At 30.6% G+C, this 19,283-nt stretch overlaps 2 protein-coding genes across 2 annotated transcripts in view; one reads left to right on the top strand and one right to left on the bottom strand.

Annotated features, from left to right (window-relative positions):
* Window positions 1–19,283, top strand: part of LOC141401660 (uncharacterized) — a 225,929-nt gene that overhangs the window by 91,835 nt on the left and 114,811 nt on the right. The window lies entirely within an intron of this gene.
* Rac2 lies at window positions 15,712–18,252 on the bottom strand. The gene has a single exon (XM_073987062.1). The coding sequence runs from the start codon at window positions 17,071–17,073 to the stop codon at window positions 16,495–16,497; it is 579 nt and encodes a 192-aa protein (XP_073843163.1). The 5' UTR covers window positions 17,074–18,252; the 3' UTR covers window positions 15,712–16,494.

The raw sequence follows: 19,283 nt of genomic DNA, 5'->3' as shown, positions 1-19,283 counted from the left end.
TTTAAATAATTACAATGTGAATTTATTATATTATTCACCGCTGCTGCCCGCAAAAATTGCAAAATTATAGTCGCAGTCCTTCCTGATAAAGTTTTCGAATGCTTTTATTTTATTTTCCTAAAATATAATTAAAAAATATTGATTATTCCATTATGTGTTTGCAAACAATTTGCGATTTAAATCACAAAATAACTTGTTCCGCTACGTCTTTGTCAATTAACTGTTGCTAAATAACTAAAAAAAAAACAAACCACAGCATGCAAACAAAACAAAAAATCTACCATGTCTTTGTAGTTCTTAAAATAATCTCTCTTGGAATTTACTAGCGAGAAAGAGAAACGAATCAAAATTTCCCATCAGAGAATGTGCAGAATATTGGCAGATTTTCGAAAACAAGCACAAGAAAATGTGCAGAGATTCCTTAAAAAAAATGGCTGATAATAGGTTCAACTTCTGAAGGAAATTTTGAGAAATCGGAATATTTTCTGATCATACATTGGAAAAACTCTTAAAAAAATCTAACATCAGAGCGCTCGGCAACAATTGTTTAGTGGGTACCTACTTCATACACCTACACTCGTATGTGTATGTACATATGTAACATATCCCGTAGTTAGCATTCCGCAGATCACACACGATTTAAATATTCAACTGGGCTAACTAAATTCAGTGTTAATAATTTATGCCTATTGTCAAAAGTCCGATAAATATACAAGGTGTTTGTTTGGAGGATATACTAGCCGTGTGTTTTGTCGTTATATTACAAATGTTACAAATTGAGTTTTAATAATTTCTGAATGTTGCAAATCAACACATAAGTTAAATATTACATTTGTGATGATGATGATAATATTATAACTCAATTATATGGAAATAGAAAACAAAAAACGTATATTGAGACTAGAAATTTGATTGTGACAACAATTTTACAAAAATAAGAATTATTTATTTGTGAAAGCAAAATTTGTTATAACAATTGAAAAAAGTATCATTCAATAAAAAAATATGGAGAAAATTGTATAAATGTAATTTCCATTGTTATGTCTAAATGAGGTGTCAAAAACAAGCAATCGAATTTAAAAGCAAGATTAATTGTGGAAATAAAAAACAAACAAATAATGTACATTTGAAACATGAGGAAGGGGACAGATGGTGATCATTAGAGACGTGCCTGGCAATGTTTTTTTTTATGATTTTATGTTATAATTTTTATATGTCAAGTTAAGCTTGACATAAAAAAGTCACTGAAAAAGAAAATATAAAAAAGTGCAAATTTTTAACAAATCAAGTCATGGGCCTCTTTTTGTAAAAATTCTCAACATTATAATACATAATGTGTCAAAGGTTTAGTTCAATTTATGATTGTATTGGGATATTTTGTCATATTTGGAAGAATAAAATAAATTAATTTGTTATTAATAAATTTATATTATTTAAGTTATCAAACATATAGCTATTAAACATGACAAATATTAATTAATTTACGAACTTCCAAAAACAAATGATATTTTTCGGAAGTGAAAAACTAATTGGAAATTTAATTTTTTCTTTTCGGCCTACGTACCTATTGAAACACATAAATTATGAATATGTGGAAATTAAAAAAGGCCTCCCTTTGGATTTATTACTCATGATTGTCCTCAAGATAACGCAGATATATTTGGCTTCTGTCAATCACAATTGCAGATACCAGCAGGAAATCAATCTATCATCACATTTCCAACCCCTTTAAATTAGATTGAATATTCATAAAACGTTTCTAATCACTTCCCTTTTGATAATTCAATTCATTGATGATTATTATTGCTTTTGCTGTCGATTTCATCATCATTGTTGTTGTTGCTGGTGGTGGTATTATTTAGATTTCATATAAATATAACGCAAAGGGGAAAAACTCTTTTTTTTTTTTGCTGAAATGATTTCTTATCGTTTTAATTGAATTCTGATAAGATTGTTTTATTTGTGTGTTGCATTTTAAAATGTCTACTTACTTTTAGGTATTTTTTTGTGTTTTTACTTGGAAATTGTGACCAATAAAGTAAAAAATTTCGCAAAGAAAATTTTGGAAATTAGAACAAAACAAAAAAAAAACCAAAATGATGCAACAAATATTTCAATAATAGGTACAAAAATGTTTGTATGTACAATTTTTCTGTTTAAAATTCTTTTCAGACAAGTCAATAAAATAGAGAAATGTATAACCACAGCCTCAACCTTCAAAATACCGAAAATCGGGAGGTATCGTTCTATGGGTGCTATATGAAGGTCTGAACCTAAACCGACAAATTTTATGGGGAAAGTTTTTTACCCCCAAGGAAGACTTAATACCAAATTTCAGCCATATTGGCGGGATATTGAGGCCACAACCTTCAAAATACCAGAAATCCGGAGGTACCATTCTATGGGGGCTATATGAAGACGTGAAAAGTTTTGTACTGCCAACGAAGACTTTATACAAAATGTCGTCCATTTAAATGTGATGTTGAGGCCACAACCTTCAAAATATCGGAAATCGAGAGGTACAGTTCTAAGGGGGCTATATGAAGGCCTGAACTTAAACCGACAAATTTTAGGTGGAAAGTTGTTTAACCCAAAGGCCCCAACCGTCAAAATACCATAAATCCGGAGGTACCGTTCTATGGGGGCTATATGAAGACCTGAACCTATAGCGACAAATTTTAGGTGGAAAGTTTTATGCCTCCAAGGAAGACTTAATACCAAATTTCAGCCATTTCGGAGGGATATTGAGGCCACAACCTTCAAAATACCAGAAATCCGGAGGTACCATTCTATGGCGTCTGTATGAAGATCTGGACCTATACCGAGATATTTTAGGTAGAAAGTTGTATGCCTCCAAGGAAGATTTAATACCAAATTTCAGCCATTTCGGAGGGATATGGTGGCCACAACCTTCAAAATACCAGAAATCCGGAGGTACCATTCTATGGGGGCTATATGAAGACGTGAAAAGTTTTGTACTGCCAACGAAGACTTTATACACAATGTCGTCCATTTAAATGTGATGTTGAGGCCACAACCTTCAAAATATCGGAAATCGAGAGGTACAGTTCTAAGGGGGCTATATGAAGGCCTGAACTTAAACCGACAAATTTTAGGTGGAAAGTTGTTTAACCCAAAGGCCCCAACCTTCAAAATACCATAAATCCGGAGGTACCGTTCTATGGGGGCTATATGAAGACCTGAACCTATAGCGACAAATTTTAGGTGGAAAGTTTTATGCCTCCAAGGAAGACTTAATACCAAATTTCAGCCATTTCGGAGGGATATTGAGGCCACAACCTTCAAAATACCAGAAATCCGGAGGTACCATTCTATGGCGTCTGTATGAAGATCTGGACCTATACCGAGATATTTTAGGTAGAAAGTTGTATGCCTCCAAGGAAGATTTAATACCAAATTTCAGCCATTTCGGAGGGATATGGTGGCCACAACCTTCAAAATACCAGAAATCCGGAGGTACCATTCTATGGGAGCTATATGAAGACGTGGACCTATATCGAGAAATTTCCGGTGGAAAGTTGTGTACTCCGAACAAAGACTGTATACAATGTCAGCCGTTTAAGTCTGATGTTAAGGCCACAACCTTCAAAGTATCGGAAATCGGGAGGTACCGTTCTATGGGGGCTATATAAACACGTGGACCCATGCGGACAAATTTCAGGTGTAAAGTTTCATACCCCTTACGAAGACTTAATACCACATTTCAGCCATTTCGGTGGGATTTTTAGACAACAAATCCTTGCAAATACTTTATTTATTTATTTATTTATTTATTTATTTATTTATTTATTTATTTATTTATTTATTTATTTATTTATTTATTTATTTATTTATTTATTTATTTATTTATTTATTTATTTATTTATTTATTTATTTATTTATTTATTTATTTATTTATTTATTTATTTATTTATTTATTTATTTATTTATTTATTTATTTATTTATTTATTTATTTATTTATTTATTTATTTATTTATTTATTTATTTATTTATTTATTTATTTATTTATTTATTTATTTATTTATTTATTTATTTATTTATTTATTTATTTATTTATTTATTTATTTATTTATTTATTTATTTATTTATTTATTTATTTATTTATTTATTTATTTATTTATTTATTTATTTATTTATTTATTTATTTATTTATTTATTTATTTATTTATTTATTTATTTATTTATTTATTTATTTATTTATTTATTTATTTATTTATTTATTTATTTATTTATTTATTTATTTATTTATTTATTTATTTATTTATTTATTTATTTATTTATTTATTTATTTATTTATTTATTTATTTATTTATTTATTTATTTATTTATTTATTTATTTATTTATTTATTTATTTATTTATTTATTTATTTATTTATTTATTTATTTATTTATTTATTTATTTATTTATTTATTTATTTATTTATTTATTTATTTATTTATTTATTTATTTATTTATTTATTTATTTATTTATTTATTTATTTATTTATTTATTTATTTATTTATTTATTTATTTATTTATTTATTTATTTATTTATTTATTTATTTATTTATTTATTTATTTATTTATTTATTTATTTATTTATTTATTTATTTATTTATTTATTTATTTATTTATTTATTTATTTATTTATTTATTTATTTATTTATTTATTTATTTATTTATTTATTTATTTATTTATTTATTTATTTATTTATTTATTTATTTATTTATTTATTTATTTATTTATTTATTTATTTATTTATTTATTTATTTATTTATTTATTTATTTATTTATTTATTTATTTATTTATTTATTTATTTATTTATTTATTTATTTATTTATTTATTTATTTATTTATTTATTTATTTATTTATTTATTTATTTATTTATTTATTTATTTATTTATTTATTTATTTATTTATTTATTTATTTATTTATTTATTTATTTATTTATTTATTTATTTATTTATTTATTTATTTATTTATTTATTTATTTATTTATTTATTTATTTATTTATTTATTTATTTATTTATTTATTTATTTATTTATTTATTTATTTATTTATTTATTTATTTATTTATTTATTTATTTATTTATTTATTTATTTATTTATTTATTTATTTATTTATTTATTTATTTATTTATTTATTTATTTATTTATTTATTTATTTATTTATTTATTTATTTATTTATTTATTTATTTATTTATTTATTTATTTATTTATTTATTTATTTATTTATTTATTTATTTATTTATTTATTTATTTATTTATTTATTTATTTATTTATTTATTTATTTATTTATTTATTTATTTATTTATTTATTTATTTATTTATTTATTTATTTATTTATTTATTTATTTATTTATTTATTTATTTATTTATTTATTTATTTATTTATTTATTTATTTATTTATTTATTTATTTATTTATTTATTTATTTATTTATTTATTTATTTATTTATTTATTTATTTATTTATTTATTTATTTATTTATTTATTTATTTATTTATTTATTTATTTATTTATTTATTTATTTATTTATTTATTTATTTATTTATTTATTTATTTATTTATTTATTTATTTATTTATTTATTTATTTATTTATTTATTTATTTATTTATTTATTTATTTATTTATTTATTTATTTATTTATTTATTTATTTATTTATTTATTTATTTATTTATTTATTTATTTATTTATTTATTTATTTATTTATTTATTTATTTATTTATTTATTTATTTATTTATTTATTTATTTATTTATTTATTTATTTATTTATTTATTTATTTATTTATTTATTTATTTATTTATTTATTTATTTATTTATTTATTTATTTATTTATTTATTATTTTAGGAACGAAATCTTATAAATTCTATATTTATAATCGTTTAGGAGTGTACCTTTGAGTCTACTTTTGAAGAATCAAAACTAAAATTGAATATAAAGCTTATATACCTATTTTCATTTAGAAGCGATTTAAAAATTTGGACTGTAGAGAACGATTTTTAACTTTGACTGTTTTGCTAGGCTCCACACTGAATAAAATGCATCGTAATTACGTTGATCGTAACACAACTGATATTTTTAGGAAAGAAATCTGTGAATTTCCAATAAAACGATGTTAAAATCGAGCAACGTTGGGGGCCGAAAGGGTTAAAAAATTACCATTTAAAAATGTACTGAGGTGGTGCTTTAGTTTTGACCGACACTGTATGCAACCTCCATCGATTATTTCCCCTAAATTTGTATTTGTTGTTGTTTGTTTAATTTACAGTATATACTCTGTATTATCCATTCAGCGCACAAACAAGACCCTTTGTTTTTACTAAATTTCCCAAAAAGCTAAGATTAGATAGTCATACTGCGATCATCCAACTTGGTGGCGAGGTTAATGAACCACGTAGGTATCAAACAGACTTTCAACAACACAATGATTTTGCCTTACTTGGTTTTGTTGAGCATTTTTGAAAATAACAAAAAAATAAAACTTTGTTGTGTCTTTTTTAGGTCACTACAGAACAAAAGAGATGAGCCGCTTATAGAGTGTGATAAACTTGCTATCATTTCAACGATAGAAAAATATACAGAAAAAAAACAACAAACTAATGACGTCAAAAATTGTAATGATTTCATTATGGGGTTTTTGTGTGTGTTCATTGTGTGGTGGCTGGCTAGCTTATTTATTTATACCAGTTTGAGTGATTTATGTTAAATTTGTTAGAAATTTTGTTTTTGTTCAATTTTGATCTTTACATTGTGTTCCAATTAATCATTAGTCAGTCTTTCACAGCAATGCATACATACATATTTGTATGTTTGCTTCAATTATTTGTATGTATTATTGACATGTATGCTTTCGCATCTTTGTATTAGAATGTCAAATAATTTAATTGATCTCTACACTTTGGGATGAGAAAATATCATAACATTATTTTATTAGAAAATATTAGGAGTACTCATGTGACCATAATAATATAGAATGTATCTGTCGATTTTACAGCAAGTAAGAACGGATTCAGAATCAGATCAAACGTCGGTAACATAGGTATAAACGGATTTTTTATTCGACAGGTCTAGAAGTCTCAGAGAAATTCAAAGTCAAAGTTAAAATATTTACAGCCTGTTCATGTATGTCGACCGAAAGGTTTTTTGCGCTTCGGAAGTGGAAAAAAATCATTTTCTGTTCATGTAAACAAGGACTGTCTCTTATAGAAAGAGAATGTCAAAATCACTCACTTGCTTTGTAGCTGCCGAGTAGAACGTAAACTTTCGATTACCACCGAAAATCTTAAAACAAATTTATGCAGCACATTCTTGAAACAAAATAAAAATTTTATAGACGCGTTTTAATGGCGGTTTCATTCATTATCTTGAAGAAATCAATAAAATAATTCAAAATACCGACACATTTTATTTTTCAAACAAAACAAATCACACATATTTCAATGTTTGTATGTATATATTTGGATTTTGTTTTCATTTCTCATTTAGCTCTCATTTATGGAACATAGTTGTACAAATGTACATTCAAATTAGTAGTATTTCGCATAGGATACGTAACGGCAATCGCACGATAGTTTGCGAAATACATGAACGCCATTTTAGACGGAAGTGAGTGACTGCTTTCCTTTCGTACAGATTTCCGTGTGACATACATGAACAGGCGGTTAGTATTTTTCAGTTTTTGAGTTTTTCACATGTTCCAATTTTTATACCCTACACCACTATGTGGTAAGGGGTATTATGTGTTAGTGCATTTGTATGTAACATACAAAAGGAAGCGAGATAGACCCATAGTTCTTTCTAGGGATATACATAGAATCACTTTCTGAGTCGATTTATGCATGTCCGTCCGTCCGTCCGTCCGTTAGCAACATACAGGTCGCATTTGTTGACCGATTTCGCTGAAAATTGGGGAATACCATTTTTTTAGCCGTCGGAAGATCAAGTTCGAAGATGGGCTATATAGGTCCAAGTTTTGGTATAGCCCCCATATAACGGTACCTCCCGATTTAATGTATTTTAAGGATCTTAGCCGCATTTGTTGCCCAAACCAGCTGAAATTTTACATTTGAGGTTCCCAATTGCTCCACTAAAAATTGTCAAGATAGGTCCACGGATCGGTATAGTCCCCATATAACGATACCTCCCGATTTAAGGTTTTTATGGATCTTAGCCACATTTTTTGCCCAAACTAGCTGAAATTTTACATTTGAGGTTCTCAATGGCCGCGAAATTGCTCCACTAAAAATTGTCAAGATAGGTCCACGGTTCGGTATAGTCCCCATATAACGATACATCCCGATTTAAGGTATTTTAGGGATCTTAGCCACATTTTTTGCTTGAACTAGCTGAAATTTTACATATGTGGTTCCCAGTGGCCACGAAATTTCGCCACTTAAAATTGTTAAGATAGGTCCATGTTTAAATATTTCGACTGGTGTAGGGTATTACATAGTCGGCCCCGCCCGACTTTGGTCTTTTCCTACTGGTTTAAACATGCCAAACATCAATAAACAACGAACAGTAAAGATATGGAAAAACACTAATTTTTGCCCATGTAATTTCAATAAATTAAAAAAAAAAAAAATAAAATAGCTCACTTCGTGTAAACGCTACGGAAAAAGGCAACACTCTCATCTACCTAACCAAAAACAAGTGAGCAAAGGCTATAGTTGGGACGGGCACGACCATGTGATACCCTAAACCACTACCCCTGTGCATAAGGTTGTCACTGGTAAACATTTATTTTAGTGAATATAATCCGACTACCACCAAACATAATATGCCTCTTCCTCTCTGGCCCCCCATAAGCAACCAAAATTTCGTGACCATCCGATCAAAATTACGACCTGTAGCGTGATTGAAAAAAAAATGGAAGAATTGTATGCATTACCGACTATTGTGGTATCTCCCTTTTTTGAAACCCCAAAATTTCTTGACTATCCGATCAAAATTTTAACCTGTAGCGTGATTACAAAAAAATGAAAAATTGGATATATTACTGACTTTTGCGATATCTCGGTTATTTGTCCACTTACGCCATCATACTTTGCATCAATATAAAGTAGATCTTTTCTTCTTCCATTGACTTTTGGAATACTCGTACCAGAAGCGGAGATATTCGCATAAGAAAAAACGTTGATTTTTCTCCACATAAGCATTTTGCTTATTCCGACTCCTGAATATTATCCGACTATCACCAAACTTAATAAACTTCTTCCTTTGAGAGACCGGCATCAACTCCCAACCTGTAGCGTGATTACAAAAAAATCGGAAAATAGGATGCATTACCGATTATTGCGATATCTCTGTTGTTTGACCACATACGACAACCTATTTTACATGGCTGTAAAGGTGATATTTTCTGCTTTTCTTGCTTTTGATATACCTCTTAAAGAAACAGAGATATTGGCTTTGAAATAAAACGTTGACATTTCTCAAAATAAGTTTTTGCCCATTCCGACCCCTGAATATTATTCGACCATCATCAAAATCAATAGGCTTCTTTCCCTCCGGGAACTCCATCAACACACAAAATTTGGTGACGATCGGATTAAAATTGCGACCTGTAGCGTGATTACAGATCGACTCAGCTCGTCGAGACATTCGTTTTGATATATACAGTATCGGCCAAAACTAGAGCACCCCCTCAGTACATTTTTTTAAAATGATAATTTTTTAAGAAAACTAAATTATAAATTTGTTTTTTATTTTTCTTTTTATTTATTTATATCTTTATAATTGGAAAACACAAAAATAAGGAAGATTCAAGATTCAAGATATATTTATTGAGACTTATATAATGTTTGAACAGTTACAATTAGCATGTGACAAGGAAATCTTAAAACTATTTTGTATTATTTTAATTAATGTGTAATGGCATGAGCTACTTGCGTTTGTGATAAGTTATAACAATTATTGTGGTGTAAATTGAAATCCAATGCTTGCTCCCGACATTTTGACAATTTTGTTGTGGAAATCTCCATAAGTTAAACTTAAAACTAAAAACTTAAAACTAAAAACTAATAAAAACTAACCATATATATGTATATATGTACACACACATATATATATATATATATATATATACCCATACATACATATACACATATATACATACATATATATACTAATACTATACTAAAGTGCTAACCTCTGTGAGTGTTAGGGGTTGAAAGGGAGTAAAAATCTGACGAAAGCGAAGCTGAATAGTCAAATTCATGTGGAATGTTTTCTCTTAAAACACCAACAGGTGACAGATAATACACATCTGACCAGCCAAATTCTCGTTGATTAATATAGACGTCTTTAACTAAACTGTTTTCGTGGTTTGACAATGACTCAACAAACCGCTTAAGAAGACTTAGAGCATACAAACCAATAGGTATAATGGAAGATTCCGAATAAATATGCAAATTAGGGTCAAAATAAGGAATTCAGAATTTAATAAACGAAAGTTAAAATTCAAAAAACATTTTAGGTCGCAAATATAAGCGGACAAAACTAAAGCACCCCCAATTTGAGGTACAACAAAAACTATTGAAATCAATATTTCGTTGCGTATCCTCTATTCTGGATGACACCATCACATCTTTTAGGCATAGAGATTACTAAATTATTAATTATTGCAGGCGAAATAATTGATTTTCGGAAAATTTAGCTTATATCCTCAAAATACGGAAAATCGGAAGTTATTGCTATATGGGGGCTATACCCAAACGTGGACCCAGATCCACGATCTTAGTGGATATGTTTTGTGACCACGAGGAACCCTAAGTGCCAAATTACAGCTAACTCAGTAGGAAAATGCGGCTCAAATACCCAAAATACCGAAGATCGGAAGGAGGCTATACCAAAACATTAGCCGATATTGTTCATATTCATCCAAAAATGATGCTACAGCGTCCTCTGGTCAAATACAAAATCGCTTAGGTTTAAAAATTAGCAAAAGAACGATTCACAGAAGAACGGTAGACGCCGGCTTATTCAGTCGACGGCCAGCAAAAATCCTACCGTCTCCACGTTTTATAGTGTCTTTGCAATATTTAGGATTTAACGGTTGCCCATTTGGTCCACGCCTTTTACCATCTGAATACTTTAAATTAAACATATATTCATGGGAAAACAGCACAGTCTCCATTTTTTATACCCTCAGCCTTTAGGCTAGAAGGGTATATACACTAGGGTTATGACTTTTTTACAACCTCATATCCCTGTATCACAGCGTGATGAGTTTTGCCATAAGATTACATAAAATCATAATTATAAGGTGATTCGGTGAAAAAAACTCACGCACAAAATGATTTTAAAATTTGAATTTATCAAAATTATGGACAATTTTTTGAAGTCACTGTAAGCAGATATACAATTGAAAATAAAGTTTAGAGTCACATGAGATAATTAAACTGACATAACATTTATTTCTCACTAATTTTCTTCAATTCTGAGAATCGTAAAAATTACGAAAACGCTTTTAGTTAGATATAATTTTTTAACAAAAACCCAAAAATTTAAAATTTTTTCAAAGTGGTTTGTGCATGACCTTTTTCAATATTTGAATGAAATAAAGTCCCAATTTACATTAGGCGAGTTTACTTGCAGCAATTGTCAGTTTGATGGAGAGAGAGGTGATGTATATGGTAACCCTTTGCCTCTCAACACCCTCTCTCACCCACAAACTGACAATTGCCGCAAGTAAACTCGCCTAATGTAAATTGGGACAAACATTATTATAGTTATTAGTAGGCTTATATTTATTCATTAGTGCAACAAAAATAGTTTTTGAATTTTTTTTTTCATTTCATACATTTTTTCAAAAAAATATATTTTTAAAATCGATTTGTGCGTGAACTTTTTTATATTTGAATGGAATAAACGATAGCGTAGTGATTATTAGGCAAAAGTTCATTCATCCCTGCTACAGGAAATCATTTTTTAGAAAAAAGTCATAACCCTAATATACACTTTGATACGAAAAATGTCTGTCTGTCTGGCTTGTGCGCACGATAACTCTCGAACAGTTCAACCGATTCGAACCAAATTTTGGATATCGTAATATTTTGTCCAAACTTAGTTTAAGTTCGAAGATGGCCCATATCGGTCCACTACTTCTCGATACTCTCGACGGGAGCAATCGATTTGGTCAAAACTTTGCACATCGTATTATTCCTTCCAGATATAGATCTGGTTCGAATGTAAACTATATCTGTCCACTCCGTCGGGAACTCCCACACAAAATTCGGATATAGTGAAGTTTAAGGGCTCCTCTCGGATGGTTTTGCAATTTTGTTCAGTAAGTTTTCCTTGCGGCTCCCTTTATGACGGTACAATTTTTTTCTTGCGGAAGTCCATACTTCCTGAGATATTGGCCTAAAAGAACCAAGAAACCCTAACAGCACCAACCAAAATGGCAAATCCGCAAGATAATCCTCGCAGGGAATTTCTGATTGGTGCAGGCTTTACACATCGTATTATTTCATCCAGTCATGTATCAGGTTGGAATATGGATTGTATCGGTCCACTCCTTCGAGTACCTCCCACACAAAATTCGGATAAAGTGAAGTTTAAGAGCTCCTCACGGATCGTTTTGAAATTTTTTTCAGTAAGTTTTTTTGTGGCTCGCTTTACACAGGACCATTTTTTTTGCCGGAGTAAGTCAATAATTCCTGAGATATTGGCCTAAAATCTCCAAGAAACCCTGACGGCACCAACCAAAATGGCAAATCCGCAAGATAATCCTCGCAGGGAGTTTTTGATTGATGCAGGCTTTGCACATCGTATTATTTCATCCAGTCCAGTATGGGATTGAAATATAGACTATATCGGTCCACTCCTTCGGGTACCTCCCACACAAAATTCGGATAAAGTGAAGTTTAGGAGCTCCTCTCGCATCGTTTTGACTCTTTTTCAGTAGATTGTTGGAGCGGCCTCATTTACAATGGTACATTTTGTTCCGGAGTAAGTCAATACTTCCTAAGATAATGGCCAAAAAGCTTCAAAACCTTGTCGGATATTATGCAAGATAACTCTAAAACTTTTTCAAAAATTTCTTTCAAACTTATTTTAATATAATGTAATATTTTGAGTCCTTTATGAGGAAGTTTTTTTTGTCAAAAATGTTTGGTATATGTCAATGATTTGGTATAAGCCCACGTTACGGTACCTACAAATTTTAAAGCAAACTCGTGATATAATATAATAATATATTTTATATACGGCATAATTATTGTGTTTGGCTTGGTTTTGTTGTTTTTTTCTTGGTCAGTGGCTGAGGGTATTTCTCCGTCAGCACAGCTGACTGATACGTACTTACTTGTTTTTACTCCAGTTAATATTTAGTCGATATGAAAGATTTTTTTTTTTTTTTTGGTCGTCGACTGAATAAGTCGGCGTCTACCTTTCTTCTGTGAATCGTCCTTTTGCTAATTTTTATACCTGAGCGATTTTGTATTTGACCAGAGGATGCTGTAGCATCATTTTTGCATGAATATGAACAATATCGGCTAATGTTTTGGTATAGCCTCCTTATAGCGGTACCTTCCGATCTTCGGTATTTTGGGTATTTGAGCCGCATTTTCCTACTGAGTTAGCTGTAATTTGGCACTTAGGGTTCCTCGTGGTCACAAAACATATCCACTAAGATCGTGGACCTGGGTCCACGTTTGGGTATAGCCTCCATATAACGATAGCTTCCGATTTTCAGTATTATGAGGATTTAAGCTAAATTTTCCGAAAATGAATTATTTCGCCCGCAATAATTAATAATTTAGTAATCTCTATGCCTAAAAGATGTGCTTGTGCCATCCAGAATAGAGGATACGCAACGAAATATTGATTTCAATAGTTTTTGTTGTACCTCAAATTGGGGGGTGCTTTAGTTTTGTCCGCTTATATTTGCGCTCTAAAATGTTTTTTGAATTTTTTACTTTTGTTTATTAAATTCTGAATTCCTTATTTTTATGTTTTCCAATAATAAAGATATAATAAATAAAAAGAAAAACAAAAAAATAATTTTATAATTTGTTTTACTAAAAAAATTATCATTTTAGAAAAATGTACTGAGGGGGTGCTTTAGTTTTGGCCGACACTGTATATGTATGGGTAAAAGACAATTATTTCTATGCGTTACAAACTTTGTGGCCAAAACCAACTTATAATACCCTCCCCACATAGTGGTGTAGGGTATAATAAAACTTCGCTGCGGAGTTTGTTTTTTTTCTCAATTTCACATTTTTTATACCCTACACCACCTTTTGGTAAGGGGTATTATGTCTTTGTGCATTACTTTGTAACATGCAAAAGGAAACGAGATAGACCCATAGTTCCTTTTAGGGATATACATAGAATCACTTTCTGAGTCGATTTACCCATGTCCGTCTGTCTGTTCGTCTGTCCATGTATTTTTGTAAACAAAGGACAGGTCGCATTTATTGTCCGATTCGCATGAAAATTGGGGAAGATAGTTTTTTTGGTCAAAAGACGGACGCTATTTATTTTGGTACAAATCGGTTCAGATTTGGATATAGCCCCCATATATATCTTCGCCCGATTTAAGGCATTTGTTGCACGAAACACGCTATATATGTCCGATTTCAATTAAATTTGGAATGTGCGACGGAATTTAGTCCAGAAATAAGTGTGCCAAATTATATAGAAATAGGTTCAGACTTGGATATAACCCCCATATATATTTTCGCCCGATTTAAGGCATTTGGTGCACTAAACACGCTATATATGTCCGATTTCAATTAAATTTGGAATGTGCGACGGTATTTAGTCTAGAAATAAGTGTGCCACCATATATATAGCCCCCATATATGTATATAGTCGGCCCCGCCTGACTTTGATCCTTTCCTTACTGGTTTATTTCCATATTTATGTTTAAAAAGAGATTATTTTTGCCGATTCAGCGAGAATATTCCATAATTAAGTGAAAGTTTCAATTTTTAAAATTATTTTACGTGCGAAAATTTTGGGGGAAATATTCATGATTGCCCTGTATGACTCAAAATAAGTGCGCTACCTAAAAACAATTACCTATCATATCTCGTTCAAATTATTCGATTATCTTGCAAAAACAAAAAAGTCTAATGGCGCTACAGGAACCGTGCGCATTGTCAGCTATACGCCGATAATGATAGGTTTGAAGTTATAAAATAACGAAGATTATGCTGGCTGAGTCATATATGTAGATCATATTGGTGTCCAATGTCGGAATTTATCCGTAAATAGATTTTTATACGCTACATCATTAACTGGAAATCCTATAATTTAGTTAAGGTTTTAAGTTCGTTTAGTTTATTAAACCAATCTTTAAACGATCTGGGGGTTACGGTTTGACTTGACCCATATTTTTTCTATAAAATCATAGTTGAAACTTTTTATCAATTGAAAATTGTTTATTATTACCTCTTGTCTATGTCCCATTTACAATCACAAATATTTTTGTAAATAATACATATGACCGCTTAAAGTGAATACCCATATTAATTGTTTTTGAAAAATTGTTTATGTCATACGTTACTCGCTGCGTGAGTCGCTGTTTTTTTTTTTTCTTTCTTTCTGTTGCCTTAGCTATAGAATGGAGGAGTCTGCTTGTATGTTTGTTTAGTGTTCGTTTGTTTGTATGTCGGATTGCCCCCACATTGTGATAAATAAACGAAACCAAAATGGAAAGAAAAGAACACAACAACTCGTTTATATGTACATTCATACAATTTATAGAATTATATATTATTCACTTAAAAATTATTACATACATAAATACATTTTTTTCTCTCTGATAGACCTTCATGATCTAAAATACATTTTAAAATAAAAAACAAAAACCAAAAAACATACATCACCAAAACAATTGCTTTTGAGTTGGGATTTTTTGTTTTAATTTTAGATGAAAACAAAAAGTAAAAAATAATAATTAAGCTACATTCATTTTGTTTAGGTATTAATTTATATAAAACTTTAAAAATAATGATACATATATTATAATAACAGCAGTATTTTTGTCACATAGCATACATTTTTGTTATTGTTGCAGTTAATAGTAATAAATTTAATTTTACAAAGGCATTTGTTTTTTAGCTTATAAATAAAAAAATAATAATTGCATTTTCTTTCATCTTGCATTAATCATCCCCACCCCCACCCCCAACCCATTGGGCACTTCATGGCTGGTGGTGGGAGAGACGTCGTAGTTTTAGTTTAATGTTTTTTTTCATTGCTTCTATCCAAAAGGAAGTTCACAACTTCCTTTGTTCTTGACTGCAGATACTTTTGGAAGAGATTTTATGTTGTTCCATTCATTTGATGAACTTGTGGCTTTTCAGTGTTGCTGTTGTTGTTAATTGTCGTTTGCACTTCGTCATATTGTTGTATGCTTCATCATCATAGTCTGCTTCGCTTAATAAATTAATTTAGAAATTCTTTCCATCTTTCTTGTTTCCCCTTATTCTCCTCGCTGTCTGTCGGCATAGAGAATTTAGAGAATGGAACATTTACGCCTCTTGGGGGCTCTCATTACTGGACACAGCACAGAGCGTATGGCTTCATCGAATACTGTTTTCAGACCCTTTTGCGTTAAAGCTGAACATTCCAAATATTTCACGGCACCAATTTCCTTGGCCATGGCCAAACCTTGGGGATAGGTAATGGGGGTTAGTTTTTTCTCCTTTAACTTTTCAATGGTGGCCTTATCATCGCGTAAATCCAGCTTGGTGCCCACCAAAATTATGGGTACATTGGGACAGTGATGACGCACCTCGGGATACCATTTGGCACGTACATTTTCGAATGAGGCTGGATTGACCAGTGAAAAGCAAATCAAGAACACATCTGTTTGGGGATAGGAAAGGGGGCGCAAACGATCGTAATCTTCTTGACCAGCTGTATCCCATAGACCCAAGTTGATGGGTTTGGCATCGACCATTACATTGGCCGAATAGTTGTCGAAGACAGTGGGTATATATTCACCGGGAAAGGCATTGGTGGTGTAGCTGATCAAAAGGCAAGTTTTACCCACAGCACCATCACCTACTACGACACACTTGATTGCCTGCATGTTGTTGTTGCTGCTGCTTTTCTTTTTGTTGTCTTTGTTTTAATCCACTTGGTTTCTATTCCAATTCTGTTCAATTATCCAGTTTGGTGTGTGCAAAAAACTTGTGGTTCCAGTTTATTTTGTGTTGTTGTGGATTTAATATTGTATTTTTGGCTTATCACTGATTACACAATCGTTTTTGTTGTTGTTGTTTCTCTTCACGATATCACGAAATTTCAGTTCAAATTTTTATTAATATCATTACTTTCAGTTTTTGTTGTTATTGCTGTATATGTTTATTTTCCAGTTTAATTAATGCAAATTAAATTCGTTTCGTTTTTTTTTTCTTTTTTCTTCAGTTTTTTATTGTTTGCAATTGTTGTTTTTTCTTCTTTTTTCTGTTTTTTATATCTCCTTTTGTGAGTTGTTTATCAGTTACTGTTGCATTATTCACTTGGCGTTATATCCGTCAGATATTTAAAACAAGAGAAAAAAATCCGTAAAAAAACAATGCCGCATAAACTCGACCTCTATCAAACACACCCAATCAATTTGAAATCACTGCACCAACTAAGGCCCCCACACTCAATCGTCAGGCAAGAGCGAGCAATGCAAACTCATGGATAAATGCCCACACCAAAGAATGTATCTCTCAGATACTTTGAGTAACACCGACAAATATCTAGTGGATCTTGTTACTCCCAGTGACCACAAACAATAGCTGGCTCTTTCCCTCTACCTGCCAGCAAATGCAATGTTTACTTGCTACGACCGCTATCCAGCTCTTACTAAAAACGATCGTTGTATCTCAAAAAATTGTGATAGTTGTATCTTTTCGCCGACTTTCTTTACTCTGTCTTTTTGGGTATTGTTGCTTGCTCTCTTTGCAATTAATCTCCTTTGTCGACGCCACTATTAGATTTTTTCGATTGCATGACTCATAATTTCTTTTCATGTTGTAGCTACTCAATTTCAATTGCTTTATTTATTGATGACGTTTGTTTGACGTTGCCTTACTTTTCCCTCAATTTAATGAAAATCCTCCTCTCTCTCTCCTCTCATCAATTCCCCTCCGCCCAACACACTCACTCACTTGCTCTTTCACTTTCTGTTTATGACTCCGTGGGTGACCTTGTTTGTGTGCGACTTTCCCACTTATGGAAAACATCTGCCGGTTTGTTCGGCCTGCTTGCCTGCCTAGTTTTATTTGTTTATCTGTTTATGGTACAAAGAAAAATGTTGTTCAAGACCACATAGTTTTAGCTAAAATTTATAGCATGCGAGAAGTTTTTTTTTCATTGTAGTTAATTGTTGTTTGTGTTCTAGTTCCATTGAATTGAATGTACAACAGGAGGTGGTAATAAAATAGCATAGCAAAAACACTTTTCGTTGAAAAATTAAGATTGTGTAAATAAAACTCAAGGACTGTCAAAAATGTTTTGTAGGTGCAATAAAATAAAGCCCTAGGAGGTATTCTAATAAAAATAAGTAAATATGTATTGCAGTATTTCTTGTAATTTAAAGGGTTTGAAAGACAAATATGTAAATAGAACCAATGTGTTAACAAGACTCCTTGAGGGCTATGACAAAAACAAAATTACATTGAGGTAGGCATCCCATTGGACCAGAACCGACTACAATATGACAAGGATGGCAGGATATACAAACTAGGTGCTTAAAATCGGGGTTTAAAATATGATTACATAGACGGACCTGAGATATTTTTAAAAATTATGCATTAATGACTTTATGAAAAAAATCATAGATCCCACTCTCTGAAATCAAGAAAACACATACAGACATAACTTCTCATATATTTTACTTTGCGGATTTGGAAACAAACCAAGGTCCGTCGGGCCGCCTATACAATAATAACCTACACCACTCTGGATTAATGAGTTTCCCTTCAGTAATGATATCAATTACATACATAAATCCGATTCAACGTCAAGACTTATTCCTCGGAGGAGTAAAATAGTGGAATCGTATCAATTTCATCAATACTGGACAGACAATGTTTGGTACATGAAATAGCTAAAACATCTAAGAACGGCGTTAAGTTCGGACGGGCCGAACTGTTTATACAATCCACCACGAACATACAGTACAGTGCAGTGAATAGCAACACTTAATTTAATTTTGTTTATGAAAGTACGAAACTGTTCCTTTTATTACAGGAGTAGTACATACATATGTATATTCCAAATGATAATACTCCCTTCAAAACAGAT

Source organism: Musca autumnalis, unplaced genomic scaffold (assembly GCF_047663935.1).
Source record: "Musca autumnalis isolate F117 unplaced genomic scaffold, ASM4766393v1 scaffold_4, whole genome shotgun sequence".
NCBI classification, from domain to species: domain Eukaryota; kingdom Metazoa; phylum Arthropoda; class Insecta; order Diptera; family Muscidae; genus Musca; species Musca autumnalis.
This window is presented reverse-complemented; position numbering and strand designations above follow the sequence as displayed.

What these genes read in the sequence shown, in the direction of transcription:
- Rac2 (XM_073987062.1), bottom strand. Translation starts at nt 17,073, where the DNA reads ATGCAGGCAATCAAGTGTGTCGTAGTAGGTGATGGTGCTGTGGGTAAA.